Source organism: Fusarium oxysporum, chromosome 8 (assembly GCF_000149955.1).
Source record: "Fusarium oxysporum f. sp. lycopersici 4287 chromosome 8, whole genome shotgun sequence".
In the NCBI taxonomy this organism is placed as follows: Eukaryota; Fungi; Ascomycota; class Sordariomycetes; order Hypocreales; family Nectriaceae; genus Fusarium; species Fusarium oxysporum.
Genome location: NC_030993.1, coordinates 1 through 14,385, shown reverse-complemented (window position 1 = coordinate 14,385; position 14,385 = coordinate 1). Strand labels below are relative to the sequence as shown.

The window sequence follows — 14,385 nt, the reverse complement described above, 5'->3', positions numbered from 1 at the left end:
AGACTTTTTCTTCTTTAGTATAGTTATGGCTTTTAAATATAATTAAATATATAACTTTTAAACTTTAGCTATTTCAGGTTTTGTTTAAATTTTATATAAGCTTTTAAAAACTGGCTCTTAAGATATAAGTTAAGCTAGAGTACTTATCTAGGATTGTTACGACCCCGCGGTTACGTCACATATACCCCACTTTTCTCAACCTATCACTAAGGACTTTCAAGACGATCACGTCTCAGACCGTGATCGCCTACAAAGGATCACGACTTCGACCGTGATCCCTCTGTTAAGATCACGACCGTAACCGTAATCATCTAAAGATCACCTTTAGTATATAGAACACATTCATTTGCACTTTCATAGATTCTAGCTCACCAGCTATCAATAAAACTTCTTTATATTAATTAAGCCTAACACGCATTAAATCTACTATTAAGAGACGTAACACTTCGATAAGCTTAGTTTACGCCCTACGCAATCTGCCAACAATAAACCTAGCACGGCTTAGTTTATCTACAGTTAGAAACTAACCGTTACACGTTGATAGCTCTTATTTAGACCGTACCGCATAATGCTGAGCAATATCTACGCAATGGCACCCGTTACTCTAAGCCGCCCTTCGACTGCCGGATGTTCCTAGCACGTTACACCTCCTGAGGAACCTCGACCTCTTGCAGAGGAACTCCAGGAAGTCCCGATGGAAACGGACGAGGAAGGAGATATTGAGAGTCCTCCTATCTACCTAAACTCTCACGAAGACGAAGTCAAGAAACTCAAGAAGAAACTTCGTAACCTGGGGGAGCAACACAATACCCTCCTGGATAACGCCAAGAATAACGCCAAAATCGCGTAGAACCGAATCGAGGCCTTGGAGAAAAAGGTGGCCGACCTCGCCGAAATTGCAGAGTTACTCGGAAAAACAGCCGAAAACAGTCAGAGGCTGTACAAGGAACATATCGAACATACCTAAGCCCTCGTTGCTACCGGAAAAGACCCTGGAGAGATCCTTCGACCTCGTCAGCCTGATTCTTTCAATAGCGATGCCGATAAATTGCAAGGATTCCTCACTAGCCTCCGGAGCTACTAGATGTACTATCTAATTTAGTTCACAACCGAAGAATTAAGAGTATAACATAGTATGGGATTCCTTAAAGATAAAGCACTGCAAATAATGGAACCTATCATCCGCGACTATGTCAATAATCCACCCGATAAACGACAACCAGTGACTAAGTATGTCTACGAAAAATACGAGTACTTCGAATCCGAACTTAGAAATGCTTTCGGAATCATGGACGAGAAACGAATGGCAGAAATAAAGATCCGATAACTTAAACAGAAAGGATCTGCCGCAGACTACCTTGCAGAATACCGTTACTAAGCAGCGAAATTAAACTAGGGCGAAGAAGCCTATATAGCACAAGTATACTTAGGACTCAAGTCCGAAGTTAAGGATGCCATAGTAAATATCAGACCTAAACCTAAGGATCTAAATGAACTTGCTAGTATTGCTGTAGAAATCGACAATTAACAGTATGAATAACGCAGGGAAAAGCAAGCTGAGAAACACGGAGGGTTATATAACCCCCGATAGAACACCAAACAGCAATACGCCAACTAAGGGAAGAAACGATAGAACGATACCTCATATAGTACCGATGCAGGACCTATGGTTATTGCGATGGCCAAACGAGATAAAACCCAAATTACTTACTATAACTGTGGCAAGAAAGGACATTACGAACGAGAATATAAGAACCCTGTTAAAACTAACTAAAAATACAGGCCAGTACCCGAAGGTAAGAAAATCAACATGGTCAAGAAAAACGACGAACCTCAGATGGTAATTAAAACCATTAACATGATAAGAAAAGATGGATACGATATAACATAAATGATACGAATCGATAACTTCGACCTATCTCTCGATGTATGCAACCCATTCCTTAGCAAGGAAGAAACTCTCGAAAAATACTACCAAAACCTAGACCCAGAACAACGACCCGTACTAGGACATACAGCCCTTGTAGCAACAGTTTACACATAAAGCAAAAGTGAAAAACAGGCAAAGAAAAGAGCATATAATGCAAAGAGACAAGAAGACCCTGAGTTCAGAAGAAAAGAAAGCAAACAACAAAAACAACAAAGGATGAAGGCAAAATAAAACGCAGAAGTCGAACTCGAATAGGTACTGGTACCCGAACCAGAAGCATAACACCTCACCAAGGGAAAATCTGTGTTCATGGTCAAAAAGGGAAAGGAAATTGCCCCTAACACAGACAATAAACCGAGTACCAAGACAATCAACCAGGAAATCGACAACATTCCTGTCAAGGTCACCTCGCGACGACCAAATCGACACATCAATGACCCCAACTATTTGGAATCTTGCAGAGTCCAAAGAAAATCCGACACTAGGAAACTCTAGAACAAGGATAAAAAGACGATCTAGAACACCCCCATCGTACCACAATACGACGAATTCAATCAACGTTTCTAGACCAGTAAACATCAGAAATATACAGAACTCGCCAGAGAACGAGTAATCACGGAGCAAGACAACAACATTTACATCCGAGCTTACACAAAGGAAGCATTGGAAGACCCCACAATTCCAGAAGAACGTATGTAAGCCGAAAGGGACCTAAGGAGGTACCCAGATCACCCGAATCACAGGCAGATATCTTAGATATCATGCACACGAAACTATTGTCCACGACACTGGCAAGATAAAGTAGTAAACAACTGCTTCCCAGTACAAGTCCCAGAACATTAAGAACAGAAACCCTACTTAATTATCGACACACTCGGATACCAAGTTACAAAGAGATATAGAGGATCTCAAGTAGCGAAACTAGAAGCTTATACAGAAACACGAGAGCAAGCCCTAGCGCACATTCAGAACTCCCGATACATTATACAATGGAGACAGAATATACAACAAGAAGTTGAGATTGCAGAAGAAGAAGCATCTTAAGATAAACAGGATATCTTCCGACAGCTAGACAAACAACAGCTGCAAGAACGATTAGAAGAAACGAAAAAAAAAAAAGGAAGACCCCTTACCGAAGAAGAGAAAGCAGACATCATCCTAGACCACGAGGTAGGAAAAATAGAAGCTGCTTATCAACAAAAATTAGCCACCCAGAACGAATATCCCAGCGACATTAACTGCACTAAGAGCAAATGCAGCATAGATTACCCATAGGGAAAAGGCATGCGCTATCTGTAACGGAGCGACAGATAGGCGAAAAATCAGAGGCTAAACTACCTAAGAAAGCTCTGAGAATGGCAACGAAAGGATGCCAACGAACCTGCCTAGAACTGAAAGTCAGAATCAAGGGCAAGTAGCTAAGTGCACTTGTAGATAGCAGAGCCGATATGAATTTCATTTCCCCTACAACGGTTAATAAACTAAGGCTACCATAGAAGGACAAGAACGACCCATATACAGTATATAACGGACAAGGAGAAACCTATCTATACGAAAACGGAAATATTACCAGAGAGATTAATTACCTTAAGGTATTCATTAACGGAAAGAACTAAGGTATTAACTTCGATATTATCCTAGTATGGAGATACGATCTAGTACTTAGATACCCATGGCTATTATGCTACAACCCACAATTTAACTAGAGAACTAGCCAGGTAGACTGCGAAGACCACCCTTTAGATAATAGAAGCGATTCAGGCTACGACACGAGATCTCAAACTTCGACTAAAGAGAGCAGCGAAGACAGGAGCGGCAAAGTACCGCCTATTCCAAAAGGAATGCAACACAAATACCATAAAGGCAAGGTTAAATACATTAGACGAACGATAGCATCTCTCAAAGGACAGTTTAAACAACTAGACTAAGACATTAAACAGATAAAACAGATTGCCGCGAAGGAATCTGACGAACGACTCAAGAACATACCACCGGAGTATTATATCTATAAGAAGTTATTTCAAGAGGAACTAGACACAAAGTTACCTTAATATACGGACTATGATATTAAAATCGTACTAAAGGATAGAAAGAACCCGAAATTCTTCCCCATCTATAATCTATCTTAAGACGAACTAGGAATGCTTAGAGAATGGATAAATGATATGCTATAGAAAGGATATATTAGACCGTTAAAATCCTCAGCAGGATATCCGGTCATGTTCGTACCAAAACCCAATTCGAACAAACTACGACTTATAGTGGATTACCGACAACTCAACGAGATCACTAAAAAGGACAGAACACCGTTACCACTCATCACCGAACTTAAGGACCGTCTATTCGGCAAAAAATGGTTTACCGCCCTCGATCTCAAATCTGCTTATAATCTTATTCGAATCAAAGAAGGCGACGAATAGAAAACAGCCTTTCGAACGAAATACGGACTATTCGAATATTTGGTTATGCCTTTTGGATTAACTAACGCACCCGCAGTATTCTAACGCATAATTACAAACGTACTTCGAGAGTACCTTGATATCTTTATAGTTTGCTACCTAGACGATATCCTCATCTTCTCTGACACAGAAGAAGAGCACACAGAACACGTCCACAAGGTTTTAAAAGCACTACAAGACGCCAACATGCTTATCGAACCCACTAAAAGCCACTTCCACCAGTCTCAAGTAACATACTTAAGACATAAAATCTCATACAACGAAATCAGGATAGACAGGCAAAAGATTACAGTAGTCGCCGAATAGAAACCACCTATATCGGTAAAAGAAACCCAATCCTTCCTAGGATTCGCCAACTACTACCGACGATTCATTAAGGACTTCAGCAAAATCGCTATCCCCCTCACCGAGATTACCAAGAAGGATAAACAATTCCAATAGAACGATAAGGCATAAGAAGCTTTCGGGAAGCTTAAAGCATTAATCATAAGCAAACCCGTCCTAATTATATTCGACCCAGACCGACAAGTTAAACTCGAAACCAATGCTTCTGACTTTGCCCTAGGAGGATAAATAGGACAACGAGACGACAACGGTGTACTACACCCTATTGCTTTCTATTCTCATAAGATGCATAAAGCAGAGCTTAACTATCCTATCTATAACAAAGAATTCCTAGCTATTATTAACTGTTTTAAGGAATTTAGACACTACCTCAGAGGAAGCAAACACCTAGTAAAAGTTTTCACTGACCACAAGAACATAGCTTACTTTGCGACGATGCAAGAGTTAAACCGACGACAACTATGCTACGCCGAATACCTATATGAATTCGACTTCACCATAGCGCACTGTAAAGGAACAGACAATGGACGCGCAGACGCCGTTAGTCGACGACCAGACTTTGATACTAGAACTATTAAGACTAAGGAACAACTCTTAGAAACCAACTCTAAAGGAGAATATCAGTTCATACAACCTATTAAAACCATCGCCTTAACCCGCAAAGGAATAACAGAAGAAGAAAAACAATGCTATATCGGATTCAAGAAATATATCTCTATGCAACAATTAAAAGAATACCATCGAGATATGCATAAGAAACCCGAAGAAGCTAGCGCAAGCTATCTTTCCTGGTATTTCGGATCAGGAAGAGATAAACGAATCAGACAAATTATAGACAAATGCCCAATCTGCAAGAAAAAACCACAGGGATAGAGATACCTAATACAATCCCTCACAGACCAAGATGAGCAAGAAAGAGTAGAATAAGAATTTATCTACGAAATCCACGCATACCTATTATATGGACACCAAGGAGTCACGAAAACAATAAAACGACTTCAAGAACTAGGCTACCGCCATTTCAAAAAGGGATAAGTTAAAAAGGTTATAAAACAATGCGATTTATATGTAAAAACAAAAGCATAAAGACATAAACCTTATGGATAACTATAACCCTTGCCAGTAGCATAATAACCTTGGGATTTGATTATAATAGACTTTATAACCAAACTACCCTTGTCAGAAGAACCCTTAACCGGAATCTTCTATGATAGTATCATAGTTATTGTTAACCGACTTACAAAGTTCTCTTACTACCTACCCTACAGAGAAGTAATAGATGCAGAAGAACTTTCTTATGTTTTTTACCGATACATTGTTAGCGTATATAGGTTACCTACAGAAATCCTTTCGGATAGAGGACCTACATTCGCAGTAACATTTTGGCAATCACTTATAGCACGACTTGGACTAAACCACCGACTTACGACAGCGTTTCGACTGCAAGTCGATAGATAAACCGAACGAATAAATCAAGTACTTGAACAATACCTACGGTGTTATATCAACTACGAACAGAACGATTAGGTTGAGAAACTACTAATAGCCTAACTCGCCTATAATACCGCATACAACGAAAGTACGAAGCTTATACCAGCCTACGCCAATTTTAGATTTACACTGAATGCATATTACGATACACAACAAGAAAAATTAATTAACCTAGCCGCCATACTCAAAAGTGATGACCTCAAAAACCTACACGAAGAAATGAAAACAGAACTCGAATTTGTTAGAAAACGCATGAAAAACTACTACGACCTAAAACGGTTAAAGGGACTAACCTTTTCGGAGGGAGACATGGTCTACCTAGCCACAAAAAACATCAAAACAGATTGACTAACTCATAAATTGGACTATAAATTCATCGGACCCTACAAAGTACTACAGAAAATTTCAGAAAATAACTACAAACTAGACCTACCACCGAAAGTTAGGCTCCATCCAGTCTTTCACGTTTTATTACTTGAATCAGCAGCAGACATAATATAAGTCAAAACAAGCAACGAACTACGAGAAATCTTAGGACTAGAAGTCTACAAAGCAGAAGCTATCAAGAAAACCCGCATAAAAAATGGCCAGAGAGAATACCTTATAAAATAGAAAAACTACCTAGAAAGCGAAAACACATAGGAACCTCTAAAACACCTCGTTAATGCCTAACGACTCTTAAAGAACTTTTACCAACCCCGGAACTCCTCAAAGGCCCGATATCGTTAAACTTATCACCAAGGCCTAAAGACGCCTAGTTAATATCGTTAGGAACACCTAACGATTAAAGATCGTTAACCACCTATTCCTCGTAAGACTGCAAAGCAGGAAGAATGTTATCCTCCTTATCAAGCTCTTGCATTCCCCGCTCAAACAACTTAGCACCTCGTTCCTTCACCCTCTTCTTAATCTTACGAATCCGTTGCAAACGACTCACTGCCTCAGCCAGAGAGGACTGCAACTCCATAAGCTCCTTATAAAGAACCAATACCTTGTCACCTGCCTCTTCTTCCTAAGCTTCTAACTTCTCTTGCTAATCCACCAAACGATTTACTACCAAAGTCAGCACATATCAAGAAGGAAGAATAAAGAGTACTCGTACAAGTAGATGCGACACGGACACCGTTACAAGAACGACCTCGACGAACGCATTCAAGATAACGACTAGACTTCTTAACATCGTTAAAGCGACATTCCTTTTTATTTTTGAAATAATACGTGCACGGCATTGCAGCAGGAAGACTGTTCTTAACCGCAAAACGATGAAGTGAAGCGCGATCTTCGGTTATGTCCCTTCTCTCGGGAACTTTATCACCGGACTCGAACAAGTTTTTAATCGCCTCTTGCGGGATAATCGATTTTTTGGATTTCTTGGATGAACGTTTCGTTACGCGACCTGACATCGTGTCAGCATCCTAAGAAAATTAATACAGGTTTAAGTTGCAACCTACCGAGGCGAGATTAGCCCAACAGGTGATATGCAGGTCTTGGGGACAAGACCCAACGGAGGGGAGACATCGTGTTATGACCCCGCGGTTACGTCACGTGTACCCCACTTTTCTTAACCTATCACTAAGGACTTTCAAGACGATCACGTCTCAGACCGTGATCGCCTACAAAGGATCACGACTTCGACCGTAATCCCTCTGTTAAGATCACGACCGTAACCGTGATTATCTAAAGATCACCTTTAGTATATAGAACACATTCATTTGCACTTTCATAGATTCTAGCTTATCAGCTATCAATAAAACTTCTTTACATTAATCAAGCCTAATACGCATTGAATCTACCATTAAGAGACGTGACACTTCGATAAGCTCAGTTTACGCCCTATGCAATCTGCCAACAATAAACCTAGCACGGCTTAGTTTATCCACAGTTGGAAACCAACCCATCACAAATAAAATATATAAAATAAAAAAGAAAAATAAATAAATAAATAAGAAAAGAAAAAATAAAAAGAGATATAAATAAAAGATAATAAGTAAAAATAAAAAAGATATAAATTAAAAGGAGGTAAAAAAATAAAAATAAGATAATAAATAAAATAAGTTAAAAGAAAAAGAATTAAAAATATAATTAATAAATAAGTTAATTAAATAAATAAATAAAATAAATTAAGCTATATATTAAAAGAGATCTATTAAAAGGTCATATAAATTCTAAGTTAAGGTAAAAATAATTTAAATTAAGATATTATATATTTAAATAAAAAATAAAAAAATTAGTTTATAAAAAAAAGAAGTATTATTATATTAAATAAAAAGTATAAAATAAATTATTTTTATTTATATAATATAATAAATTACTTATTAGTTCTCTCCTCTAATTACTGACCCATACCCCAGTGCAATAAAGAGCCCTCGACGATCATAGTGGGCACAAATGAATTAAGGCTGCTGGCGAATGGGCCAATGACCCTCTCGTATTCCTTCAAGCTCTTAGGGTTAGGATAGGGTTATATTAGGCTATGGAAAGCTATCTTGCTCGAGTGCTATTTATATAAGGATTTATAAAGAGTATAAAGGAGAGATATATAAAGGAGATAAGAAAGAGATAAGAGAGATAATAAGAAATAAAGATAAAGAGATAAAAAGAGGTAAAAGAGCTATAAATATTAGAAGGATAGATAGGAATATAAGTAAGATATAAATAGGAAAGAGATAGAGATAAGGAAGAAATAGAGATAGGAAAGAGATAGGGATAAGAAAGAGATAAAGGTGAAAGAGAGATAGAGGTAAAGGAGAAATAGGAAAAAGAGATAAGTTAAGAAGGAAGATAGGTTAAGAAGAAAGATAGGTCGGCATCTAGGAGTGTGTTCTCCTAGGTAGATCTCGAGCTATAGAGGCAGCTGAGATAGCCCTAGTCTTAGTCAAGGTAAGGCCGATAGTTGAGTCTAGCTGTGAGGCTGCAAAGGGACCTAAGAGCTCTTGGAGCTTCTTATAGGTCTGTGAGGTCTCCTGATCCATAAGGCCGCCTGCTGAGAAGATAAGAGGGTGGAAGAAGGCTCCAAGAGACTGATATTTCCGCCTTTTCTCACTAGCAGCTTCCTTCAAGGTGCTATAGGGGTCCTCCTTTGCAGAGTCCTTGGAGATAGCTATGATTTGGATATCATAGAAGTAGCGGCTATTTCCAATAGTAACTGCAAAGTCAGCCCGGAGGGAGGAGTCTTGCTGGACTAGGGGTTCGATCTCGACCTCAAGGTCAGGCCGGCTGCCTAGGGCTTTTACAAAGGCCCTATTAACAGCGTTATGCCTTGCAATCCACCTTCTGCTAGCTCCCTTGCAAGTATCCTCATGACCTAGGCTAGCTATAGCACCACAGGCACTACAGGGCAGGTCTAGAGGCTTAATAGGATAGAAAAGTCTGCTTCTAAGGGCTTCAGTGGTCTCAGAGTCTGTAAAAGAGTGGGGTTTCTGTGTAGGTAAGACTCTAAGCCACTTGCGGCCTAGATAGCTAGCATTCTCTAGCCTGGCTTGCTTATAGGATATGGGGAGGTCTTGGAGGAAGGTTTCTAGCTTAGCCTCGTTTAACTCTTTAAAAACCTCTTTAGCTGATTTCCCTTGGTCTTGACTAGGGTTTTGGGCTTCTAAGGTAGATAGAGAGGGGTAAGAGGTAAAAAAGCTAGTGATACCTGTAAGGATCTTCTTGGCTGTTTCCTTAGCAGCCTGATATAGGCCTTGGGCTAATTCCTTATGCAGAGGAAGCCCTAGACCTCCTTCCCTTACAGGAAGGGATAAGAGATAGGGATCAGGCTCTTTAGGACGCTCAGCTGGGCTCCTAGCTACTAAGGTCATAATAGCTTCCTTAATAAGGATATCGGCTTTTTCCCATAGGTCAGATAGACCTTCTGGGTTAAGTTGCCGGAGGAGGTGCCGTAGAAGGAGGTGGATACTGCCTCGTAGGAGAAGAAGGGAGTGTTGCTTAGGCAGGTCTTGAAGAGCAGCTATAGCCTGCTGTAAGGTATCTAGCTTTTCTTCCAGAAAAGCCCTTCTGCCTTCTAGGGGACCTATATAAGTACCCAAGGTCTTGAGACCATGGTCTTTAAGGTCCTTAATAGCTATTTCCTTGCTTTTAGCTAGGTTAAGCTTATAAGGTGATTTCTCTAGTACCTCTCTAGCTATATCTAGAGATCCTTGGTCTTTAGATAAGATATAAAGGTCATCTAGATAAGCAACTAGGGTTGCCCCTGGAAGCTTTCTAGCTAATTCCTCTAGAGTAGGTCTAAAAGAGAGGGAAAAGAGAAGTGGTCCTATTGGGTCTCCTTGCCTAACCCCTTTAGAAGAGGCTATGGTTGAACCATCTGGAAGGACTAGCAGTGAGGGGTTATTATAAGCCCAGGTTGGGGCCCTATAGAAGGTAGGGGCAAAGGAGGCCACTGAGGATGCTATAGAGGGTCTAGCCCCGCTGTTAAAGGCGTTGTGGAGGTCAACTGAGGTGATATATTGGAAATCAGCCTTATTTGGGCCAGCTATAGCTTCCTCCAGAAGGAAGATAGCTGGTTCTACTCCTCCTGGGCTGCTAACGCCTAGCTGGAAGGGCAATAGCATAGAGGAGCTAAAGGAGGTCTTTAAGATAGCTTTCATAGCTACCTTATAGATAAGATCTCCCATAGCAATAGGTCTAATACCTCCATCTGGCTTCTCTAGGCCGATAAGGCGGCTTGCACATAATAGGTCTGCCCCTGGGGCTGTTCCTTGCCTTATCATATCAGCTAGTAGCCTTAGGAAGGCTATAACTGGGGAATCTGCCTTAGATACTAGGTTTAGAAGTGGCCTAGTCCAGCCACTAAGGCCGGGGGCTTTTTCTTTTCCTATAGTAGCTATAGAGGCAAGGATAGCTTCCTCTGTGATAGGTTGGCCAGGTCTTGGGCAAGTCTTTCTTGAAAAGGGGTCCTTTGAGCCTATTGGGTGTTTTTCGAGTAAAATAGCCCTGTTTTCAGCTGAATCAGCAGCTATAGGGGTAGGGTCTATGAGAGCTCGAGAAGCCCGTCCTAGGAAGCCTCTCTCTAGCATCTTAGCTGCCCTCTTAGCTGGGCTAGGGGCTGTTTTTCTTCCTTGAGAAGGGGAAAAGGAAGTACTTTGAGCTGGGCTTTGTAGGAGGCTTTCCAGGGTCTCTAGGGAAGGGATATTAGAAGGATAGGCTCGGAGATAGGTAGATAAATCTCCTTTCTGGATTCCAAGACCTAAGATTCTAGGGAGGATAAGGAAGTATAAGAGGTTTTTCTCAGTAGGTCTCTTCATAAAGGCCTCAGCGGCTTTTTGAGCAGCTATCTTGAAAATAGCTGCTTGTCTAGCTTGTAGCTTTTTCTCTACTATGGGGATTTTTGCATAGGCTAGAAGCTTCTGTATAGATCCCTTAGCTAAGATTGGTGCTATAGCCTCTTGGTGTTGCTGCTGAAGGTCTGGGGGAGAGGAAGGGGGCGTCTCTAAGTCTAATAAGATATCTTCAAATCCTTGCGATATAGATCTGTAAGAGGACTTGGAAGAAGATCTTGAAGAAGACCTTGAGGGGGACCTTTGAGGTGACCTTGAGGAGGACCTTTGAGATGACCTTGAAGAAACCCTAGCTGTAGCCTGAGGAATAGGTCTAGCTGGGGTCTGGGGGATAGGTCCGGCTTGGGTCTGTGAGATATGTGATATAGACCTAGCTGGAGACTGAATAGAATCCTCTTCTATAGGACTAGAAGGGGGAATAATAGCCTGAAAAGCAGTCTCTTGCCTAGGTCTTTCTCTTTCTGCTATAGGAAAGATAGGGATTTCAGGAAGGTCTGGGGAAAATAACCTAGATTGGTCTTCTGGAAAGAGGCTGCTTTGGGGTGGGCTAGGAGACTGAGAGCTTAGGAGAGGTTGGGGGCTAGGGCTGGAAGGCTGCTGCCTTTGCCTCTGTGAAGGTCTTGCTGTCTCTGGGGAAGGGGTTTTAGCTGGCCTTTTCCTTCTAGCAGCTAGCTCTTTAGCTAAGGCTATTGTAGATGGATGAGGCTGATATTGGGCCCTAGTGGCTGGATAGGTCCTTATCCTAGGAAGAGTAGAGATATTTGAAGTCCCTCTTATTCCATGGATTTTAGCACTATGAGCCTTGATGCCCTGGGCTCCTTGGCAAGCTGTTGAGGAGTGTGGGCACCTAGCTAGATTCAGAGGTTGTAGCTGCTGATCTGTATAGGCTTCGGTGGGGTGTTTTTTGCGGATATGCTCTAGAATATCCTTATAGCTACCGTCACAGGTAGGGCAGCTATAGGAGGCCATTATAAGGATAAAGAGGGGAAAATCAGCTGTAAAATACAGGAAAAACCGATCTTATAGCTTAAAAGATGAGCTTTCTAGGCAAGATAAGAGAGGTAAGATAAAAGAAGGAAATCTACTTTTTAAAGAAGGAGTAGAAAATCAGGTATAAAAGAGATAAAAGAGATAAAAGAGATAGCTAGAAGCTATATAAAAGAGATAGCTAGAAGCTATATAAAAGAGATAGCTAGAAGCTATATAAAAGAGATAGCTAGAAGATATATAAAAGAGATAGCTAGAAGCTATATAAAGAGATAGCTAGAAGTTATATAAAGAGATATATATAAGAAAAATAAAATAAAAGAAAATTAAAAAAGAATTAATTTAAAATTAAAATTAAAAAGATTTAAATTTTAATTTAATTTTATTATTTATATATACTTAAACCTTAACCTTATATTAAACCTTAACCTTAAGCTTGACCTTGAGCCTGACCTTGAGCCTGACCTTAACCTTGACCTTGAGCCTGACCTTGAGCCTTGACCTTAAGCCTGACCTTGAGCCTGACCCTAAGTCTGACCCTAAGTCCGACCCAAAGTCTGACCCTAAGTCTGACCCAAAGTCTGACCCTAAGTCTGACCCAAAGTCTGACCCTAAGTCCGACCCAAAGTCTAACTTAAAGTTTAAGCTTAAATCTAATTTTAAGTATAATTTATTAAGTTATATATTAATATTTAAAAGAATATAAGTAAAAAAGAAAATAATAAATTAATATTATATTTAAATATTAAATTATAAGTTAAAAAAAGAATTATTATATAGTAGAAAATAAGAAAATTAAATAAATATAAATATAAATATATTAATTTTAAAAGAAAAACTAAAAGCTATTATAATTAAAAGAATATTAATAAATATAATAAATAAAATAAATAAATAATTAAGAAAATATATTATATAAATAAAAAAGAGTTATTTTATATTAAGTATAAAATAAATATTACTTATTATAATATTATAAGGTTTATTTATTATTATTTTTAAAAGAATTTAAATTAAGTTAATATATATAAGAAGGTTTATTTATATATTAAATTAGTTATATCTTAATTATATAAACTTCTTTAAAAAATATAATAAAACAAAATATATTAAAGGTTATATATAAGCTATAAAGGGTTTAGTTATTTTTTATAAAATAAAAGAAAAATAAAATAATATACTTATTTATTATATTTATATAATATATATATTATAGAAAGAAGTAATTAAAAAAAAGAAAATATAATATAATAAAAAGAATTTAAAATAAAATATATAAAATAAAAAAGAAAAATAAATAAATAAAATAAGAAAAAGAAAAAATAAAAAGAGATATAAAATAAAAAGAATAATAAGTAAAAATAAAAAAGATATAAATTAAAAGGAGGTAAAAAAATAAAAATAAGATAATAAATAAAATAAGTTAAAAGAAAAAGAATTAAAAATATAATTAATAAATAAGTTAATTAAATAAATAAATAAAATAAATTAAGTTATATATTAAAAGAGATTTATTAAAAGGTTATATAAATTCTAAGTTAAGGTAAAAATAATTTAAATTAAGATATTATATATTTAAATAAAAAATAAAAAAATTAGTTTATAAAAAAAAGAAGTATTATTATATTAAATAAAAAGTATAAAATAAATTATTTTTATTTATATAATATAATAAATTACTTATTAGTTATATTATATTATAACTATAATATATTTAAAGTATAACTTTACTTATATATAAATATATAATTAATATTTAACTATTAAGAATATAATATTAAAAAGATAAAGCCTTAAGTTAGACTTAGGGTAAGACTTAGGGTTGGGTCAGGGTGAGAGTTAGGGTTGGCTCAGGGTGAGAGTTAGGGTCGGGTTAGGGTCTAGCCGCTATGGC

At 38.0% G+C, this 14,385-nt stretch overlaps 4 protein-coding genes across 4 annotated transcripts; 2 read left to right on the top strand and 2 right to left on the bottom strand.

Moving 5' to 3' along the window:
- Nucleotides 1-694: 694 nt before the first annotated feature.
- FOXG_02652 (uncharacterized protein) lies at nucleotides 695-850 on the top strand (the record flags this gene model as incomplete). The annotated part of the gene is made up of 1 exon (XM_018380117.1): nucleotides 695-850. One exon carries the CDS (start codon nucleotides 695-697, stop codon nucleotides 848-850), a length of 156 nt encoding a protein of 51 aa, XP_018236314.1.
- A 318-nt stretch (nucleotides 851-1,168) lies between these two features.
- FOXG_18376 (uncharacterized protein) lies at nucleotides 1,169-1,327 on the top strand (the record flags this gene model as incomplete). The annotated part of the gene is made up of 1 exon (XM_018398449.1): nucleotides 1,169-1,327. The coding sequence occupies one exon, from the start codon at nucleotides 1,169-1,171 to the stop codon at nucleotides 1,325-1,327; it is 159 nt and encodes a 52-aa protein (XP_018236313.1).
- A 5,700-nt stretch (nucleotides 1,328-7,027) lies between these two features.
- On the bottom strand, nucleotides 7,028-7,665 carry FOXG_02651 (uncharacterized protein; the record flags this gene model as incomplete). Its single annotated transcript, XM_018380116.1, has 2 exons — nucleotides 7,328-7,665; nucleotides 7,028-7,161 (listed from the first exon to the last, which is right to left on the bottom strand). Exons 1-2 carry the CDS (start codon nucleotides 7,626-7,628, stop codon nucleotides 7,028-7,030), a joined length of 435 nt encoding a protein of 144 aa, XP_018236312.1. The 5' UTR covers nucleotides 7,629-7,665.
- A 1,161-nt stretch (nucleotides 7,666-8,826) lies between these two features.
- On the bottom strand, nucleotides 8,827-10,356 carry FOXG_18375 (uncharacterized protein). The gene has a single exon (XM_018398448.1). The coding sequence runs from the start codon at nucleotides 10,023-10,025 to the stop codon at nucleotides 9,036-9,038; it is 990 nt and encodes a 329-aa protein (XP_018236311.1). The 5' UTR covers nucleotides 10,026-10,356; the 3' UTR covers nucleotides 8,827-9,035.
- Nucleotides 10,357-14,385: the final 4,029 nt, after the last annotated feature.